The sequence below is a fragment of the Coregonus clupeaformis genome, chromosome 23 (genome assembly GCF_020615455.1).
Source record: "Coregonus clupeaformis isolate EN_2021a chromosome 23, ASM2061545v1, whole genome shotgun sequence".
In the NCBI taxonomy this organism is placed as follows: domain Eukaryota; kingdom Metazoa; phylum Chordata; class Actinopteri; order Salmoniformes; family Salmonidae; genus Coregonus; species Coregonus clupeaformis.
In genome coordinates, this window is record NC_059214.1 from 14,048,863 (window position 1) to 14,071,420 (window position 22,558).

At 43.6% G+C, this 22,558-nt stretch overlaps 1 protein-coding gene across 1 annotated transcript in view; it reads left to right on the forward strand.

The window, feature by feature from the left end:
* Positions 1–268: 268 nt before the first annotated feature.
* LOC121536639 (inactive dipeptidyl peptidase 10-like) overlaps positions 269–22,558 on the forward strand; it is a 346,281-nt gene continuing 323,991 nt past the window's right edge. Inside the window, exon 1 of the mRNA XM_041844048.2 lies at positions 269–456. Coding sequence (XP_041699982.2) covers positions 385–456 — 72 coding nt within the window. The 5' untranslated portion in view covers positions 269–384. The remainder of the gene's footprint in view (positions 457–22,558) is intronic.

Sequence of the window (22,558 nt, forward strand, 5' to 3'; positions counted from 1 at the left end):
CACAAACTCTTCTGTATATTTCAGTGGGAATCAACAACTTCGCAATGATTGTGAGTAAATTGATGACAACTGAATGCTGGCAATCACGCATGTCTCGTCGATTTCATATTTCCAACGAGCCTGTTTTGGTTTGTGGTGTAGTGGATCAAACTACAGACAGCGCTGTAAATACAAATTCAGGTACCCTATGCGCCGGCGCTGCACGCATCGAGGAGAAGCCAGTTGCGCGCATCATACACGACAAAGAGTCAGTCGCCGAATACTCGGAGTCCACATATGCAACAGGGAGTTGCTGGATAGACGGTCCTGCTTTATGTTTTGCTTGTCGGTGTTTGCCAGGTGTTTAAACATTTTTGGGATAGGAACGGCTCGTGGCTTTCCAAGATGAACCAAACTGCCGGCGTTTCGCACCAAGTGAAATGCCAGTCTTCTGTGTCTTCGAAGGCTATGGCCAAGGTATGAACTTTATGTCTCCAAGGACAGGCATAAGTGAAATTAGTTTTAAACATAATTATTGTCCGATTAAGCTTGCATTATTATGCTTGGGTTATTACGCAAAATAGAAAGAAGTTCCATGTGAGCAATTCTATGCGCAAAAGTAACTTTGTGGTGATGGAGACCAGAACTCTTTGGGCTGTCTTAAATTATTATTATTATTATTATTATTATTATTATTATTATTATTATTATTATTATTATTATTATTATTATTATTATTATTATTATTATCGATCATGTTGATGTGTGGCTATTAACTTGACTTAATACTCTGTTTTGTGGCTGCTGTTGGTTTTAGATGGGGATGGGTTTGAGAAATGTTGCAGTACTACCACATATATTAGGCTATATATTGAAGATCAATTTCACCCTATAGCAGTATGTTGAATACTGTTCAGCATGTTAAGCAAAATGCTGAAGCCAAATTAAAATATTTTGTGGAATAAATGGCATTGTAGCTACACACAATGCTGCAGTACAGCCATTTAAAATTCAGGAGAGCGGAAGAAAGAGGGGGAAATATGCTACCAATATCTCCCTTTGAAAAGTGCATATCGATTCTACCCACCACCCAGCCACTTTAATGTTAATACAAAATATGATGATAAGCAGCATTAATTTTGTTAAGCCACCATACCTATAGGCTATTAGTAAATTACCATTTAAAGCTTGACAGATTGCCATAATTAGGCTATGTTGCTTTGGATTTTGTATATGATGTCTCTAGGGAATTTGGGCCAGATGGACCTGTTGTTAAGAGTAACTCAATCAATGTTCATCAAGATGGTGCTCTGTGTCTTTTGGCAACTGTTTGAGTAGGTATCTGTCTCTCTCATGGGAATGAAAGTAAAGCAGAAGAAATAGGTATATTCTTTACTGGTGTAATTGTGCATTATTTTACTCTAGCCTACCAGGGAAATGCCCCATTTGGGCTGTGTGGATATTTGAATTATTTCAAGTCTTACTTCACTTCCTGTGCTATATTGTGGTTTTCAGATGATGGAGCATTTACTTTATGGTGCTTGTTGTGTCTGATCTTTTTTGTTTTTATGCTCTCAAACTATTTGTCACTGCAGCTCCACAGTGTCTCCATCCTTGCCTATATCAGTAGGCTATTGTATCCGTACAATGCAATGGGAACCAGTCTGCATTGTTGAAGGGGTGAACATTTGTGTTGATGTGCATAGTATACGGTCTGCCACAGTGACTCAACAGTTATTGATTTTGCAGCGGGTTCTCCATCCCTTTTCAATTTCAAACTCCTATGGGTCATATTTTGTTGGAAGAAACTGTATTGATATTTCCCTTCAAAATGCATGTATACATATTTTGGGAATGACATACAAAATAGAAATGTGCATGTAGTTGATTGCAATCTGTTGGTGTATACATTACTCACTGACAGCCCTTCTCTCCACATATTTTGTTGATTGTAGAATGTGTTAGAAAGCTGAAACACAATTTTTCAGACATGCTGAGTAGCTTGTCTTGGGCTTTCAAATGTAAACAGGTTGCATCATGAAGTCTTTGATTTCTTAGACATAGGATTACACATCTTGGGTCTTATATGCAGTGGCATTAAACATTTTAGTCCATAAAGACATTAGAGGAATTTCAAGCTAACCAAGTTGGTTGGACGTCACATGCTTCTTGTTGGTATTGTATTTCGCTTTTAGCCCTGATTACAGCGACACAACCCCTGCCAGCAACAGTACTATTACCCTGTAATGGCACAGGCCTGCCTACATAAGTGTTATTAGCCTTCTGCCATATACAAGACCACATTAGCCACTCTCCATATAAACTGGATGCTTTTCTAAGGGTTAGCAGTGATTTTGTGAGTGAAGGTCAATCACTGACTCACAACTCGGCAAGTATAGCTGGGTATAGGCTCCATCAGCGACTTCATACTAAAACATCTGTCCATAGGCTACGACTGCTAAATGTACTCATGGCGTAGTCTAAATGATGCAAGATTCACATCAACATTCAAACATATTACATACAATTAAGGTGGTATTGGAAATTGGTGTGGGTGAGTGTGAGTGTGTGAGTAAGTGAGTGAGTGAGTGAGAGAGAGCAGTTTGGCATGTGTATATGTGCTGGTGGACAGCACTCGGTGCTGAAATAGTTTGAGCCTCGTAGAGACTAAGCAGTGCTTGAGGACAGTGGCATGGTGCTGAAATGGGACAGAGCACTATGCTGACTGACTCACCTCTATTTCATGTGAGGAAAGCTCAGGTGCAACCTGAATGGGAGTTAGACACTCCAAGACAAACGGATCTCCACTGGACCTTGATGTATTGAAACATTACGAGTATTGACGTAGTGAAAGACCCCAAATACCCATAGTGGGCTATTTTCTTTCAGAAAACCATGTTCCATATAGAGTACAAATTGTGCTGGATTCAAATTGAGGGCACAACAGCATTTCAAACCCCAGATAACATAGCAGCAACTATCCCTTCATCTCACGCAAACCTGTCCTGGATCCTACATTAGATCCAATTTACCATACTGTAATACACAGTTGGATTAACTGTTAGGCCACCTCTGTCTCCCTTCCAGTGCCTGATCTCCCCCCTGTCAGTGTTTTGGATCCTCTAAAACGCTCCCATGTCTTCCTTCCTCTCTTCGTCTTTATACACACAATCCAATTAAGAAGAGGCAGCAGATTTTTCGTGGGCTTTCACTCTTCGAGGCTCCTGCTGGGTTTACGAGACCAGCACAGTCTCCGGGCAGCTACGGCTCACGTCATCCAGTCCTTAAAAGTGACAGGTCCATCCAAGCACAAAAACTGAACCGGCCCCATCAGAAAGCAGGAAGCCAAGGCTATAGTGGCTGTAGTAATCTGGGATACCGCAACCACATTACTGGTGATGTGATAAGAGCACAAGAACATTGTCCAATAGCAGGGCTGGCTGCCATATAGGCGTAGGGTACTATTATGGATTTACATCCCCTTCTCACTAAAGGGTGTCTTTTCTGTTTAATTAGCAGTGTCCGTATGGAGTTGTAGTTTATTAAACAGTTAGAGGAACTGCTTGCATGCTTACCATCAGCTCTTTATGATGATATGTGTGATTGTATCAGACCTTCTGGAATTCTCACCCTGTTACCTTGCAGGCTATGTAGGACTGAAGACTGTTTTGGGCTGATTTTCCTTCAAGATCCAGACAAATAAGGCTATTCATAAGTAGATGAAAGTTGGGTGAGTTAAGAGGTTTGCACTTCCCCCCGTGCCCAATACTGCACTCACAGCCACTTACAAACTGAGAAACTGAGAGAAAGCAATCACAAGTCACTCTCATGTTCACAATTCACTTGCAAAGTTCAATAACCCAAACCTCAGCTATTCACTGTTTGAGAGAAAGCCATTTTGAGTTTGAGAGAGCATTTGGGGAAAGTAATTGCATATCAGACAAACAATATTTATAGATGGTTAATTGAGTTTACACAGTGGGGGAAGATCATTAATTATTAATCATGCTCATTAAATAATTATAAATGACGGCACATATTTAGTAGCTATTAAACAAGCACAGCGAGAGAGAAAAATATGCCACGTTCGCATTTCTGTAGTAGATGCTATGTTAACTTCATTGTACCATGTGGATATATAGCATATCATAACATTAAACCATTAGATAGGCCTATCACTTTGGCTTTGGCATATCTTCTTCATATTTTCATGTTTTTGGAGTAGTATGGGAATGATGCTGACGTGTGATGATGTGAAGTTGTACTGAAGGCTGGATAATGAAAGGTCACAGTGAGGGGAAGTAGGGGTTAATGGATCCTATAATGGAGGAGTGATGGAAGCCAGTAACTCTGAATAATGGGCTGATAGGATTGAGTAGAACTGAGGGTAGTGATGGGGGAAAAAAGACAGGGCAGACTGGAGTGAGATATAGGACTGTGGGTTTTCATGACGGAAGGATGTGATGAACTAAAAATGATGAGTGAAGATGAATCAACTGTGGTGACCCAGCGGGCAAAACTGGTTTCACTGACAACGTTGTGACGTCTTTTATGACGTCATGGTCAGGTGGTGTACTGGTTGTAAAAGGATGTTTTGTTAACTTGTTTTTAGCAACCAGAAAATATGTCCTAATCTGGTTGTAATTTGAATATCTGACAAGAAAACAACCAAAACATGCTGTCATGAAAAATATGTCTTTATCTGGTTACAACTAGATAAATACGTAATTAAGATGTCATGGGACAACACTTTACTGGGGATGGTAATGATTGTGGTAATATAGTAGTGTTTGGTAGTATTCTTCTGTAAAAGTGTTATTTTGGTAGTATTCCTTTGTGACATTGGCATATTTCAAAAGCTAAAATCCATGAAACGTGGATGAACTTCCTGTTCGGACAATTTTAAAAGTCCAAGTATATACAGCATACTTGCCTATACAACATCTGCTTTTTCTCTAACCCACATGAGACACCCAAAACACCTTGGATCTTGAAAATCAGAGCCATCTTTCAATATACCATCTACCTTCATCTCTGCAGCTAGCTCTACTTCCCTGGTCCCAAAAAACACCAATGGTGTGTTATTGAACCTTTGAGGCACTCCCTGTGCATTCTCTCCCCTTGCTAAGATCTATCAAATAAATTGTCTTGAAAAACTCCCAGTAACTGACATGTTGCAGGCTGCCTGCTCGACAGCCATCCTCAGCGTTTGATCGATTGCTCGAATTTGTCTCATAAGAATAATTGCATCGCCTCTCCAGTCTGTGACTCTATAAATTATAGTCGGCATGCCAACTGATCTCAATATATTCTCTCCCCGCAGTGCATCTCTCATTCTTTCTCATTCTCTCTATTCACTGAGGAATGGGTGATAAATGTGTTACTAATTTGTTTTTTTGTTGAGACATGTCTGTTGTTCATTTGTATATCAGTGCCTATTCCCAAGAGGTGTCTTATTTGTCCCTATATCAAAGATTACACCTAAACCAATACTTGTTATAAAAAAAACATGTCAGGATGTAACATACCATTTGTCAAACTACTGTCTGACCGGTAATAATCATTCTTTGGTTCTCTTGAGTTCTCACAACAGGTACTAATGACTTGAACCCTGAGGCTTCCTAGGCTTCATATTCTTTAGATTCCTGAAGTATATTATAGCCTCGGAACAGAACTGACCATCCCTTAGGTGCAACTAGTTTTTAGAGCCTGCTGCAAAGTGGACTGATGTGAATATGTCATGAGCTGTTAATGGGGGCCATTGGGGGCTGTGCTGAGGTGTGATTAAAGGTTTTTTATGAAATGCCAAAGCTTTGGACAGTTGAGCTGAGAGGTCTTTAGACCATTAATTCTTATAATATGACACATATGAAGTTTAAAAGAGGGCAGGAAAGATTCATTTTATAAATATTAGACTTTCCTTCGTAATACCTCCTCTTTAAAAGCTTTTTACTTTAGTATTCTTAGTCTTTACCACGGTAAGTTGTACTAGATCTGGTACTTGTGTAATCTATTTTAATCTTAACTGGGCCATCTTTGAAGATCTTTTTATACTCCCAACATTTTAGATCCCTTTGACGATGACTTATTTTGCCGATACCACTCTGATTATTTGTTACGCTATCTTTCTGATGTCAGTAGTTATGGTATGATGTCTTTGGAGATTGTCAACCATGATATGGTGACATCTCTTGCCATGCAGACTGCTAACTCTTTTGTTAAGCATGAGGGTGTCTGTGCAGAGAGCAGTGATTTGACATAAATGGGCATAAAGTTGGCAAATCAAAAGTATTCTTTTTTTGACAAACATTCACACTTCGATTTCCAGAACATTTCTAGTGGCAGCTCCTCAATACTTGCTGATGTTGCCAATCCAGTTTGTGACGGAAATCTATTGATGATGTAAACCATGTATATTCCCCTTACCTTTACTCAGTCTCCTTTACTACACATATTTAAATTGTGCGGCTTTTCTCAGTGACTATACTTTTCAATTGATGCAGATTTCTACTTTCTTAAATGACTACCCCATCTCTGTACCCCACACATATAATTATCTGTAAGGTCACTCAGTCGAGCAGCGAATCTCAAGCACAGATTCAACCACATAGACCAGGGAGGTATTCCAATGGTTCGCAAAGAAGGGCACCTATTGGTAGATGGGTAAAAAAAAAACATACATTAAATATCCGTTTGAGCATGGTGCAGTTATTAATTACACTTTGGATGGTGTTTTCCTAAAGGAAAACTTGGTTCAGTCTGCTTTCCAACAGACACTGGGGACAAATTCACGTTTCAGCAGGACAATTACCTTAAACACAAGGCCAAATATACAATGGCGTTGCTTACCAAGACAACATTGAATGTTCCTGAGTAGCCTAGTGAAATCGGCTTTAAAATCTATGGGAAGACTTGAAAATTGCTATCTAGCAAATGATTAACAACCAACTTGACAGAACATGGAGAATTTCTTAAAGGCTCGATTCAGTCTTATGTAGCAACATTTGTAGCAACATTTGAAATTGTTTTATTTACATTGGATAAAAGTAGAGACTCAGTGCTAAAAAATTGAATATCATACACTACAGTTGAGGAACAATGGGAAAGTCATTCTGCTTTGAAAGTTAATAAACTTGTAACCTCACTTTTGAGAAAATGGCCCTTGAATGTTTTGGTAAACCTACTGGAGAGCTCTTCTTTGTCTACACCCATTCAGCATCGTTCAATATTTTACTTCCACTTTGACATTACAGAGTTTCTTGTCTGGATCATTGCCAATTTGTTTGAATTAAATACATTTTAATCCCACTTTGTAACATTACAAAATGTGGAAAAAGTCAAGGGGTGTGAATACTTTCTGGAGGCACTGTACCTGCATGAAAATATTCAGGAGAACAGCTACAAAATGTCTCTTTTTAAAGCCATGTGTATTCTGCTCACGTTATCACACAATGGAGTGCTGCAGAAAGATGAGATCAAGACCACACAGAGAAAATGTTGAGTTTCTCAAAAGGTTTATGTTTTGAATGTTTGACAAGAGGACACATTAGCTGAGACTGCAAAAGACAACTGACATGTAAAATGTGTCAGCGAAAGCACCCCAGTTTGCAGCACATAAAGACGGATGACTAGAGTTATCCCAGAGAGGTGAAATATGCTGGAGACATGCTTTAGTTTCTATGTCAACGTGTGGCCATACAGGGGCCAGTAACAAAGTTTGTACTCTAGCCATCTTGCCTGTCCAAATCTAACCTGTCCAAAGGTAACAAGATTATACAGACTTATGTGTTTTTGGATCCAGGTAGCTCTGCAACCTGTACTGAGAAGCTGATTACAGAGTTGCTTGCATCTGAAGACAGAGATTCTTCTAAGAACAATGGGACAGGAGAAATCTTTGAGCAGCTACAAATTCAAGGACCTAGAATTGCATAATCTTACAGCTGCCAGTGGTGTACTCTCAGGGAGAGATTCCTGTCACCAAAGAAAACATCACCTCACAGAATAACATAAAGGAATGGCTTTATCTCAATGAAGTGAAGTTGCCCAGTATTGAATGAGATGTTGGACTGCTTGTTGAAGTCAACACCCCAAAGGCACTGGAACCGTAGACAATCATTAACAGTCAACGTAAAGGTCCATATGTGGTAAAGACTCTCCTTGGATGGGTGGTCAATGGTCCACTCAACAGCAGCACCAGCGTAGATGAACATGGAAGACAGTGCATGACATCAAATTGTATCTCTATTGCAAACATTGACGAGCTCCTTGTTGTCACGATCGTCGTTAAGAGAGGAGGACCAAGGCGCAGCGTGATGAACGAACATGTTTATTTATCATTAGCGATAAACACGGACAGTAAACAAAAACAACAAACGACTCGTAACGTCCTAGGTAACATAGACCAACACGGAACAAGAACCCACAACCACAAAGGGAAAACAGACAGTTTAAATATGGCTCCCAATCAGAGACAACCAGCCCCAGCTGTCACTCGTTGCCTCTGATTGGGAGTCACTCTAGCCAACATAGAAATAAACACAACTAGAACTCCCAACATAGAAATTTAACACATAGAAAGAACACACCCTGGCTCAACATATAGAGTCCCAGAGCCAGGGTGTTACAGTACCCCCCCCTAAAGGCGCAGACTGCGACCGCGCCTCAACTAGAGCAAAACAGGGGAGGGCTGGGTGGGCATTCCTCCTCGGCGGAGGTTCTGGCTCCGGTCTTGCCCACCACCCTCCAATAAACCCCCCATAGCGCCCCTGGTCCGGTCTGGCCCCGCTGGCTGGAGCTGAACTGGACTTAGCAGGAGCGGTTAGCTTCAGCTCCGTAGTGGAGCAGTTGACCGGTACCTTACCAGGCACCGGTGACCCAGGCACGGGTTGTGCGGGACTGATGACGCGCACCCCTGGCTTGGTGCGTGGAGTAGGAACGGGCCGGACCGGGCTGACGATGCGCACCCCTGGCTTGGTGGGTGGAGTAGGAACGGACCGGACCGGGCTGACGATGCGCACCCCTGGCTTGGTGCGTGGAGTAGGAACGGGCCGGACCGGGCTGACGATGCGCACCCCTGGCCTGGTGCGTGGAGCAGGGACAGGCCGGACCGGACTGGCGACGCACACCGTAGGCTTGGTGCGAGGAGCAGGGACAGGCCGGACCGGGCTGGCGACGCACACCGTAGGCTTGGTGCGAGGAGCAGGGACAGGCCGGACCGGGCTGGCGACGCACACCGTAGGCTTGGTGCGAGGAGCAGGGACAGGCCGGACCGGGCTGGCGACGCACACCGTAGGCTTGGTGCGAGGAGCAGGGACAGGCCGGACCGGGCTGGCGACGCACACCGTAGGCTTGGTGCGAGGAGCAGGGACAGGCCGGACCGGGCTGGCGACGCACACCGTAGGCTTGGGTGCGAGGAGCAGGGACAGGCCGGACCGGACTGGCGACGCACACCGTAGGCTTGGTGCGAGGAGCAGGGACAGGCCGGACCGGGCTGGCGACGCACACCGTAGGCTTGGTGCGAGGAGCAGGGACAGGCCGGACCGGGCTGGCGACGCACACCGTAGGCTTGGTGCGAGGAGCAGGGACAGGCCGGACCGGGCTGGCGACGCACACCGTAGGCTTGGTGCGAGGAGCAGGGACAGGCTTGACCGGGCTGGCGACGCACACCGTAGGCTTGGTGCGTGGAGCAGGGACAGGCCGGACCGGCTGTGGAGACGGATAGGAGACCTGGAGTGAAGAGCTGCCACAACCCGTCCTGGCTGAATGCCTACCTTCACACACTCTGTGTGAGGCATCAGCACAGGACGTACAGGGCTGTGTACCCGTACTGGCATAACAGCACGTGACACTGGCGCAGGATATCCGGGACCGAGGACAGGCACTGGAGGCCACGAGCGCTGAGCCGGCACACTCCGTCCTGGCTGCATGCCCACCTTCGCACAACACGTGCGGGGTGCTCGCACAGGACGTACCGGACTATGCCGGACCACTCGTGGCACAGTGCGCAGCTCCGCATACCGCGGAACCTGCCCAGTCTCATGCTGCCATGCCTGAGTACGGGGAGTTGGCTCTGCTCTCCATCCAGGCTCCGCCAACCTGCCTTCTGGCCCCCAAAACCCGGTGGCCTCCTCTCCAAATCGCCCTGTGGCAGCCTCCTGCTGCCCAGCCGCCCATGCCGTGTGCCCCCCCCTAAAAGATTTTTGGGGTTGCCTCTCGTCCGTCCGACGATGACACTGCTGACGCCGCTGCTCCTCTCTCGCCAGGGCCTTAATCCTAGCCTCTCCATCTCCTTTCCCGGCGCTTCCTCCCATGTCCAGTCTGCCTGCTCCTGGACACGCTGCTTGGTCCTTGTATGGTGGGTTCTTCTGTCACGATCGTTGTTAAGAGAGGAGGACCAAGGCGCAGCGTGATGAATGAACATGTTTATTTATCATTAGCGATAAACACGGACAGTAAACAAAAACAACAAACGACTCGTAACGTCCTAGGTAACATAGACCAACACGGAACAAGAACCCACAACCACAAAGGGAAAACAGACAGTTTAAATATGGCTCCCAATCAGAGACAACCAGCCCCAGCTGACACTCGTTGCCTCTGATTGGGAGTCACTCTAGCCAACATAGAAATAAACACAACTAGAACTCCCAACATAGAAATATAACACATAGAAAGAACACACCCTGGCTCAACATATAGAGTCCCAGAGCCAGGGTGTTACGCTTGTCAAGCAATACCATCAAGATTTCCCAGAGAAGCGTCACAATGAAAAAAGTGAGTTTTCTGTTGAAATTTTTATTTATTTAACCAGGTAAGCCAGTTGAGAAAAAGTTCTCATTTACAACTGCGACCTGGCCAAGGTAAAGCAAAGCAGTGCGATAAAAAACAACAACACAGAGTTACATATGGAGTAAACAAAACATAAAGTCAAAAATACAACAGAATATATATATACAGTGTGTGCAAATGTATCAAGTTATGGAGGTAAGGCAATAAATAGGCCATAGTGCAAAATAATTACAATTTAGTATTAACACTGGAATGATAGATGTGCAAGAGATGATGTGCAAATAGAGATACTGGGGTGCAAATGAGCAAAATAAATAACAATAAGGGGATGAGGTAGTTGGGTGGGCTAATTTCAGATGGGCTGTGTACAGGTGCAGTGATCGGTAAGGTGCTCTGACAACTGATGCTTAAAGTTAGTGAGGGAGATAAGAGTCTCCAGCTTCCAAGATTTTTGCAGTTCGTTCCAGTCATTGGTAGCAGAGAACTGGAAGGAATGGCGGACAAAGGAGGTGTTGGCTTTGGGGATGACCAGTGAGATATACCTGCTGGAGCGCATACTACGGGTGGGTGTTGCTATGGTGACCAATGAGCTAAGATAAGGCGGGGATTTGCCTAGCAGTGATTTATAGATGACCTGGAGCCAGTGGGTTTGGCGACGAATATGTAGTGAGGACCAGCCAACAAGAGCGTACAGGTCACAATGGTGGGTAGTAAATGGGGCTTTGGTGACAAAACGGATGGCACTGTGATAGACTACATCCAATTTGCTGAGTAGAGTGTTGGAGGCTATTTTGTAAATGACATCGCCGAAGTCAAGGATCGGTAGGATAGTCAGTTTAACGAGGACATGTTTGGCAGCATGAGTGAAGGAGGCTTTGTTGCGAAATAGGAAGCTGATTCTAGATTTAACTTTGGATTGGAGATGCTTAATGTGAGCCTGGAAGGATAGTTTACAGTCTAACCAGACACCTAGGTATTTGTAGTTGTCCACATACTCTAGGTCAGACCCGCCGAGAGTAGTGATTCTAGTCGGGTGGGTGGGTGCCAGCAGCGTTCGATTGAAGAGCATGCATTTCATTTTTTCTAGTGTTTAAGAGCAGTTGGAGGCTACGGAAGGAGTGTTTTGGCATTGAAGCTCGTTTGGAGGTTTGTTAACAGTGTCCAATGAAGGGCCAGATGTATACAAAATGGTGTCGTCTGCGTAGAGGTGGATCTGAGAGTCACCAGCAGCAAGAGCGACATCATTGATATACACAGAGAAAAGAGTCGGCCCGAGAATTGAACCCTGTGGCACCCCCATAGAGACTGCCAGGTCCAGACAACAGGCCCTCCGATTTGACACATTGAACTCTATCTGAGAAGTAGTTGGTGAACCAGGTGAGGCAGTCATTTGAGAAACCAAGGCTATTTAGTCTGCCAATAAGAATGCGGTGGTTGACAGAGTCGAAAGCCTTGGTCAGGTCGATGAAGACGGCTGCACAGTACTGTCTATTATCGATTGCGGTTATAATATCGTTTAGGACCTTGAGCGTGGCTGAGGTGCACCCATGAGCAGCTTGGAAACCGGATTGCATAGCAGAGAAGGTACGGTGGGATTCGAAATGGTCGGTGATCTGTTTGTTAACTTGGCTTTCAAAAACGTTCGAAAGGCAGTGCAGGATGGATATAGGTCTGTAACAGTTTGGATCTAGAGTGTCACCCCCTTTGAAGTGGGGGATGACCGCGGCAGCTTTCCAATCTCTGGGGATCTCAGACGTTACGAAAGAGAGGTTGAACAGGCTAGTAATAGCGGTTGCGACAATTTTGGCTGCTAATTTTAGAAAGAAAGTTTCCAGATTGTCTAGCCCAGATGATTTGTAGGGGTCCAGATTTTGCAGCTCTTTCAGAACATCAGCTGTCTGAATTTGGGTGAAGGAGAAGCAGTTGGGGCATGGGCAAGTTGCAGCGGAGAGTGCAGAGCTGGTGGCCGGGGTAGTGGTAGCCAGGTGGAAAGCATGGCCAGCCATAGCAAAATGCTTGTTGAAATTCATGATTATTGTAGATTTATCGGTGGTTAAGTGTTTCCTAGCCTCAGTGCAGTGGGCAGCTGGGAGGAGGTGCTCTTATACTCCATGGACTTTACTGTGTCCCAAAACTTTTTGGATTTAGTGCAACATTTCTGTTTGAAAAAGCTAGCCTTTGCTTTCCTAACTGCTTGTGTATATTGGTTCCTAACTTCCCTGAAAAGTTGCATATCGCGGGGGCTATTCGATGCTAATGCAGTACGCCACAGGATGCTTTTGTGCTGGTCAAGGGCAGTCAAGTCTGAGGAGAACAAGGGGCTATATCTGTTCTGAATTTTTTGAATGGGGCATGCTTATTTAAGATTGAGAGGAAAGCACTTTTAAAGAACAACCAGGCATCCTCTACTGACGGAATGAGATCGATATCCATCCAGGATACCTGGGCCAGGTCAATTAGGAATGCCTGCTCGCTAAAGTGTTTTAGGGAGCGTTTGACAGTGATGAGGGGTGGTCGTTTGACCGTGGACCCGTTACGGACGCAGGCAATAAGGCAGTGATCGCTGAGATCCTGGTTGAAGACAGCGGAGGTGTATTTAGAGGGTAAGTTAGTCAGGATGATATCTATGAGGGTGCCCATGTTTACGGATTTAGGGTTGTACCTGGTAGGTTCCTTGATAATTTGTGTGAGATTGAGGGCATGTAGTTTGGATTGTAGGATGGCCAGGGTGTTAAGCATATCCCAGTTTAGGTCACCAATCAGTACAAACTCTGAGGATAGATGGGGGGCAATCAAGTTCTTCAAGTTAGCATCAGACTCTGCAACACTGATGGATTGGCATTACCACCTTCAACTCCCTTTTCGAAATCATAGCAGCAAGCCCTTAACCTCATAAGGAAGTTCAACAATGACAAAGTGTTATTTGAGGACTACAAAGGTTTTATGAATGAGGTCATTCGGAAAGGTCACGCTGAAAAGGTACCAGAAAACCAGCTGCTTCGTGATGATGGGAGAGTGTGGTACATTATACATCATGCAGTCTATCATTCAAGAAAGAAGAGGCCACATCTCTCAACACGGAGCTCCTACAAGGCCCAGACCTATCCAACACACTGCTTAGTGTTCTGCTCAGGTTTCAGCAGGAGCCCATTGCCTTGATGGCCAATATTGAGGGCATGTTCCATCAGGTCAGAGTACCACCTCAGGACATTGACTTCCTTAGTTTCCTGTGGTGGCTTGATGTTGATGTAAGCCAACAGCTGGCAGAGTACAGGATGACAGTCCATCTATTCGGTGCCATTTCATCCCCCAGCTGCACTTAAGAAAACTGCTGAAGATAACATTGGCAAGTATGACGAGAAGGCTCTCGATACCATTAGAATGAGCTTTTATGTTGATGATTGTTTGAAATCCATTCCCACAGACGGTGAAGCCATCAACCTGGTCAGAGACCTCAGAGCTGCTGTGCTGTCCTGGCTTCATTACCTGCAGTGGAGAAGGTGAAAGACATGAAAGAGCTTGACCATGAGAGAGAGAACTTACCTGCGGAAAAGGCACTGCGTGTCCAGTGGGATGTGGAGGATGACACACTTTGATTCAGAACAGTCATGAAGAACCGACCACACACTAGAAGAGGGATACTATCTTTTGTCTGCTCAGTGTATGCCTCTGGGATTCCTTGCACCTTTCATCCTGACAGCAAGGAGAATATTCCAGGAGATGTGCAAATCCAACTGTGGCTGGGATGAAGAAATACTAGATGTTTTTTTCTCAGCAGTGGAAGAAACAGCTTGCAGATCTGAACCAACTGACTGGTTTCGATGTCAACAGATGCATCAAACCAAGTGGCTTTGGCAAGGTGATATCTGCACAGCTACACCATTTCTGTGACGCAAGTATTGTAGTATGTGGTGTTGTGACCTATCTACTGCAAAGAAACACCACAGACGATCCCCACATCACATTCTTCATGAGAAGAGCGAGAGTGGCCCCGCTAAAGCAAATTACCATCCCCCAACTAGAGCTTTCAGCAGTAGTTGTTGCAGTATGTGTTGATACAATGTTAAAATCAGAGCTTCAGATTCAGCTGGAAAAATCAGTCTTCTGGACTGATAGCACATCTGTGTTAAGCTACATAGCCAAAGAAACAAGAAGGTTGCACACATTCATGGCAAACAGAGTCTCAGTCATCAGAGGTTTGTCAAAAACTACTTAGTGGCGGTATGTGAGCTCCAAAGTCAATCCAGCAGATGATGCGTCACATAACATGACGGCAGAATCTTTCCTGAAATACAAGAGATGGATTGAAGGTCCATATTTCCTGTTGAGGGTGGAGCCACAGTGGCCAGAAATGCCAAAGGAGCTGAGCCCCATCCCTTCTAAAAAAAAGACATCACTGTCAATCACATAGTGGTGAAAGAAGAAACGAGCCCAACATATCAGCAAATAGAAAAATATTTTCACAGTGTAGCTTGAAAATTGGCAGTTGTTTGGATGCTGAGAGTAAAGACAACACTACAGCAAAGAAAAGTCAGAAAATAAAATAGATCCAAAGCAACCTACTTCCTGAAGGAATAAAATTGACTTCTGACTCCCATCATGGAGGTGTGTGGGAGCGGCTGATACGCCAGGTAAAATCCATTCTGACCTCAGTCATGAGAAAACAAACACTGGATGTTGAAGGCTTACAGACAGCTTTCTGTGAAGTGGAAGCTATCCTGAATGATCGTCCAATCACCACAGTGTCTGATGACCCCAATGATCTGGAGGCCCTCAGACCGAACCACCTTCTACAACTGAAAGGTAAACCCATCATGGCACCAGCGCTATTTCAGAAGGAGGACTTGGATTCCAGTTAAAGATGCAAACAGATTCAGTATCTGATGGACCTGTTCTAGAAAATATTAATCAGCGAGTACCTTCCATTAATGTTCCATTAATGCCTTCAACATCCAGTGTTTGTTTTCACATGACTGAGGTCAGAATGGATTTTACCTAGGGTATCAGCTGCTCCCACACACCTCCATGATGGGAGTCAGAAGTCCATTTTATTCCTTCAGGAAGTAGGTTGCTTTGGATCTTCCGAGTGGCGCAGTGGTCTAAGGCACTGCATCTCAGTGCTTGAGGTGTCACTACAGACCCCCTGGTTCGATTCCAGGCTATATCACAACCGGCCGTGATTGGGAGTCCCATAGGGCGGCGCACAATTGGCCCAGCGTTGTCCGGGATTGGCCGGTGTAGGCCGTCATTGTAAATAAGAATTTGTTCTTAACTGACTTGCCTAGTTAAATAAAGGTTAAAAATAAAATAATAATAATATGCAGGAGTGCCAAAAACGGAACCTATTAAAAAGGAGTCTCACCACAGATTACATTATGCTAGTAATGGATGATACAGCACCACGCAACTCCTGATTGATTGCCAGAGTCATCAAACCCTTCCCTGATTCTAAGGGTCAGGTAAGGAGTGCACTCCTCAAAACCAAGACAAGCATCTTGAAGCGACAAATCAGCAAGCTGTGCTTGCTGCAGGAAGCAACAGAGGAGGACTAACACATAGAGTATACTGACACTTTACAAAGACACCGACAAGGCCCCTGGTGGGTCCCAACAAAGGACTAACACACACACAAAGAACTATGGACTTGAGAAATATGAAAAAAAAGGTATGATGCTTGAAATATATTTTGGATTTATTGAAAAGAAAGAAAAGAAATGGACTAAAAGTATTCTTGGATTCCTCTCTTTTATTGGATTGTGCGCATTGGAATTATCCCCAGGTCACTAGTAAGTGGCATCAATAACTGTTTTGGTATTTGCCACTACAAAATGTTTGTACAAATACCCTCACAGCTTATGTGCAGATACATACATACAGTTGAAGTCAGAAGTTTACAGTACATATAACTTAGCCAAATACATTTAAACTCTGTTTTTCACAATTCCTGACATTTAATCCTAATAAAAATGCCCTGTCTTAGGTCAGTTAGGATCACCACTTTATTTTAAGATTGTGAAATGTCATAATAATAGTAGAGAGAATGATTCATTTCAGCTTTTATTTCTTTCATCACATTCCCAGTGGGTCAGAAGTTTACATACACTCAATTAGTATTTGGTAGCATTGCCTTTAAATTGTTTAACTTGGGTCAAACAGTTCAGGTAGCCTTCCACAAGCTTCCCACAGTAAGTTGGGTGAATTTTGGCCCATTCTTCCTGACAGAGGTAGTGTAACTGAGTCAGGTTTGTAGACCTCCTTGCTCGCACACGCTTTTTCAGTTCTGCCCACAGATTTTCTATAGGATTGAGGTCAGGGCTTTGTGATGGCCACTCCAATACCTTGACTTTGTTGTCCTTAAGCCACTTTGCCACAACTTTGGAAGTATGCTTGGGGTCATTGTCCATTTGGAAGACCCGTTTGCGAACAAGCTTTAACTTCCTGACTGATGTCTTGAGATGTTGCTTCGATATATTCACATAAGTTTCCTTCCTCATGATGCCATCTATTTTGTGAAGTGCACCAGTCCCTCTTGCAGCAAAGCACCCCCACAGCATGATGCTGCCACCCCGTACTTCACGGTTGGGATGGTGTTCTTCGGCTTGCAAGCACCCCCTTTTTCCTCCAAACATAACGATGGTCATTATGGCCAAACAGTTATATTTTTGTTTCATCAGACCAGAACACATTTCTCCAAAAAGTACGATCTTTGTCCCCATGTGCAGTTGCAAACCATAGTCTGGCTTTTTTATGGCAGTTTTGGAACAGTGGTTTCTTCCTTGCTGAGCGGCCTTTCAGGTTATGTCGATATAGGACTTGTCTTACTTTGGATATAGATACTTTTGTACCTGTTTCCTCCAGCATCTTCACATGGTCCTTTACTGTTGTTCTGGGATTGATTTGCACTTTTCGCATCAAAGTACGTTCATCTCTAGGAGACAGAACACGTCTACTTCCTGAGTGGTATGATGGCTGCGTGGTCCCATGGTGTTTATACTTGCATACTACTGTTTGTACAGATGAACGCGGTACCTCAGGTGTTTGGAAATTGTTCCCCAGGATGAACCAGACTTTTGAAAGTCTACAATATTTGTTCTGAGGTCTTGGCTGATTTCTTTAGATTTTCCCATGATGTCAAGCAAAGAGGCACTGAGTTTGAAGGTAGGCCTTGAAATAAATCCACAGGTACACCTCCAATTGACTCTAAAGCCAATACATTATTTTCTGGAATTTTCCAAGCTGTTTAAAGGCACAGTCAACTTAGTGTATGTAAACTTCTGACCCACTGGAATTGTGATACAGTGAATTATAAGTGAAATAATCTATCTGTAAACAATTGTTGGAAAAATTACTTGTATCATGCGCAAAGTAGATGTCCTAACCAACTTGCCAAAACTATAGTTTGTTAACAAGAAATTTGTGGAGTGGTTGAAAAACGAGTTTTAATGACTCCAACCTAAGTGCATGTAAACTTCTGACTTCAACTGTACATGCAAGCACGCACGCACACACACACGCACCCACACACAAACACACACATGTCTGCATACACATATCTATGTGTTTGTACATTGTTAATGTCCTTATAGACTTTTTCTTGCACGACTCTAAAAACTCTCACAGTATAGTCAATATCGGGTGCACTACACAGGACTCCTGTGTGTGTGTGTTGATGAAAATGCAGGCTTCATCAACTTTGTCACAATGTCTATGCATTCACTAGTACAGCAAGATGGGCAAAACAGCCCCTGAATACTAATGAACTTATGTTCCTTGTCAACAGAAAAACATCACATCCTGCATTGGAAAGCTAGAACGAAACAATCACCTTTCAACAGAAAAATAACACATCCTGCATTGGAAAGCTAGAGCAAAACAATCACCATCCAACATAATATATTTCCAAATGAATAATTTGCTGAGTACTGTCTATGTCATATAAAAGGGATAGTTTTCTGAAATGTTAAACCAATCTCAATATTTTTTTTTACTTCTATAGGCTTTATGAGTCTGTCATAGAATTACAGAAACTACAGAAACCCCTGTAAAGTAGACAATGCATGGAATGTGGTCCTCTGTAGCTCAGCTGGTAGAGCATGGCGCTTGTAACACTAAGGTTGTGGGTTTGATCCCCGGGACCACCCATACATAAAAAATGTATGCATGCATGACTGTAAGTCACTTTGGATAAAAGCGTCTGCTAAATGGCATATTATTATTATTAATGTGAATATGCAAACTTGGCCTAAAATGTTTTTTAAACTATATCTTTAATTCAAGCCACTAGCAAAGCATTATGGTCTATAATAATGTATTAAACCACAATGAAGGTGTCACATCCACTAAGATTAGAAGCAAAGCAAAGTCTCTGGAAATCTCGTAACCTGCCAGGTATCGTGCTGGGTAAGATTACAACACCAGCAAATCCTATTTTACCGTGAGCTTATCCTGTCAGTGGAATTTATTTGTTTGGATGGGCTAGAGGTAGAGATTACACAGTCTGATTCGTAAAACGGATGAGACAAACTGAGTGGTTTAGAAAATACCATAGTTTGTACTATAAAGGAACTATATCCTAATACATTAAACACACACAAACGATCACACACAATTACACACACAATCACACTGTGAGTGATGACATCATATTGCTGAATAGCTCTGGTCCAGGGTTTTAGTGCGCATTCCTCTACTAACTCCCTTTATCGATGTGTGCTAAACGCCATGGACAGGACCAGAGCTGAGATGGCAGATCCAAGAGAAAGTTGTGCAGTTCCAGTACAGGCCAGCAGAGGACAGAGTATTCCACCTGGCTGCCCATGGTGGTATCTCACTTTGCAGTCTTGAAGAGGGGCGGAGGTGACTGAGAAGAGGGTGTTGGGGTGGGTGTTTGGTGTAGTGCCTTTAAGGTGAAACTGAGATTCTCTGTCTAACATCTTAATTGCTAAGCTGGCACCACCAGCGCCCGGGGACACAGGACGTTTCCCTCTGACACCCGCTTCCTTTTCTCTCACATCATCCTCCTACGGCACATTGATCTGTAAATACCCGTGCAAGGGCTTACACACATACACATATATACATATCAACCATTTCTATAGTAGTTTCAGAGATGACTCTCTCACAGATGACAATCTCTCTACCTCTCTCTTATACTCTCTCTTCAGAGCTTTCTTCCACAGCCCCAGGCCGACTGAAGGAGAGTGGTGGTACCTGCATGCAGTGATAGGATACAAATGTAGTCATACAGTACCACTGGTACCACTGGTTTTACTTTAAAGTTCCTGTCTCTTGATAAAGTAATTCATGTGGAGTTCTTACACCTCCTACCAAAGTAGAAACACCAATCAACACCTTACTGACACTAGAAGAAGAAGGGAAGAACAGAGGAATAAGAAAGAAGGAGGAAGATCCTCTCAATGAACAACACCAGGATCCCACTCTGTTGGAGTAAGAGACAACCCTTCTCTTTCTCCACTACGATTGTGGAGCCCCGCCAACCAGCTTTGCCAGAGGGCAGAGAAAAAATGGGTGCTATTCTCAGCAGTCGATGGCAATGGAGTGTCTGCCCCTCACTCCATCGCTCATTTCATATTCTGTTTAAGGTCTAACCTTAGAGCAGCAGAAGGCTGTGGTATAGCCTTGTAAGTTGTGACTATTACAGTGGGGAAAACAAGTATTTAGTCAGCCACCAATTGTGCAAGTTCTCCCACTTAAAAAGATGAGAGAGGCCTGTAATTTTCATCATAGGTACACGTCACCTATGACAGGCAAAATGAGAATTTTGTTTCCAGAAAATCACATTGTAGGATTTTTTATGAATTTATTTGCAAATGATAGTGGAAAATACGTATTTGGTCAATAACAAAAGCTTCTCAATACTTTGTTATATACCCTTTGTTGGCAATGACACAGGTCAAACGTTTTCTGTAAGTCTTCACAAGGTTTTCACACACTGTTGCTGGTATTTTGGCCCATTCCTCCATGCAGATCTCCTCTAGAGCAGTGATGTTTTGGGGCTGTCGCTGGGCAACACAGACTTTCAACTCCCTCCAAAGATTTTCTATGGGGTTGAGATCTGGAGACTGGCTAGGCCACTCCAGGACCTTGAAATGCTTCTTATGAAGCCACTCCTTCGTTGCCCGGGCGGTGTGTTTGGGATCATTGTCATGCTGAAAGACCCAGCCACGTTTCATCTTCAATGCCCTTGCTGATGGAAGGAGGTTTTCACTCAAAATCTCACGATACATGGCCCCATTCATTCTTTCCTTTACACGGATCAGTCGTCCTGGTCCCTTTGCAGAAAAACAGCCCCAAAGCATGATGTTTCCACCCCCAAGCTTCACAGTAGGTATGGTGTTCTTTGGATGCAACTCAGCATTCGTTGTCCTCCAAACACGACGATTTGAGTTTTTACCAAAAAGTTATATTTTGGTTTCATCTGACCATATGACATTCTCCCAATCCTCTTCTGGATCATCCAAAATCCAGAAGAGCAAACTTCAGATGGGCCTGGACATGTACTGGCTTAAGCAGGGGGACACGTCTGGCACTGCAGGATTTGAGTCCCTGGCGGCGTAGTGTGTTACTAATGGTAGGCTTTGTTACTTTGGTCCCAGCTCTCTGTAGGTCATTCACTAGGTCCCCCCGTGTGGTTCTGGGATTTTTGCTCACCGTTCTTGTGATCATTTTGACCCCACGGGGTGAGATCTTGCGTGGAGCCCCAGATCGAGGGAGATTATCAGTGGTCTTGTATGTCTTCCATTTCCTAATAATTGCTCCCACAGTTGATTTCTTCAAACCAAGCTGCTTACCTATTGCAGATTCAGTCTTCCCAGGCTGGTGCAGGTCTACAATTTTGTTTCTGGTGTCCTTTGACAGCTCTTTGGCCTTGGCCATAGTGGAGTTTGGAGTGTGACTGTTTGAGGTTGTGGACAGGTGTGTTTTATACTGATAACAAGTTCAAACATGTGCCATTAATACAGGTAACGAGTGGAGGACAGAGGAGCCTCTTAAAGAAGAAGTTACAGGTCTGTGAGAGCCAGAAATCTTGCTTGTTTGTAGGTGACCAAATACTTATTTTCCACCATAATTTGCATATAAATTCATTAAAAATCCTACAATGTGATTTTCTGGAGAAAAAAATTCTCAATTTGTCTGTCATAGTTGACGTGTACCTATGATGAAAATTACAGGCCTCTCTCATCTTTTTAAGTGGGAGAACTTGCACAATTGGTGGCTGACTTTTTTCCCCCCACTGTATGTACATGTCTGTACCATGAACACAGGGAGTATATATATTAAGGCCTCCTCCACATTCACCTTGTAAGAGAAGACAAAGAACACATCCTCCATAACTTCAACAACTTCAGAGGTAGTCTTTGTCTGCTATATGACAGCATAACTAACATCAGGCATTGACCAAAACAACCTACTCCGTTCTCCTTTGTTTAATAGTGTATGTTATTTAAGGTTCAGAGAAATTGATATGTCTCAATAGGCTCTATAGGGGAAGCTGTGATACATGGTTACATACTGTGTATGACCTATTTAAGTACGAAATTATGACTAATACGTTTGTGTATGAATTCAAAGTGAAAGAAGAGGTCCATATGTAGGCTATGCTACATGTTGCTATGCAATGGAACACCTTTCTAATACATTTTTGAAAACATAGGGAAGACAAATATTTTCTTATGACCTGAATTCACACAGTTAATTTTGCACCCAAAAATGCTACAGAAGTTATAGGAATCGTATTAATGTTAAAATAAAAGTTACATTATTCTGATAT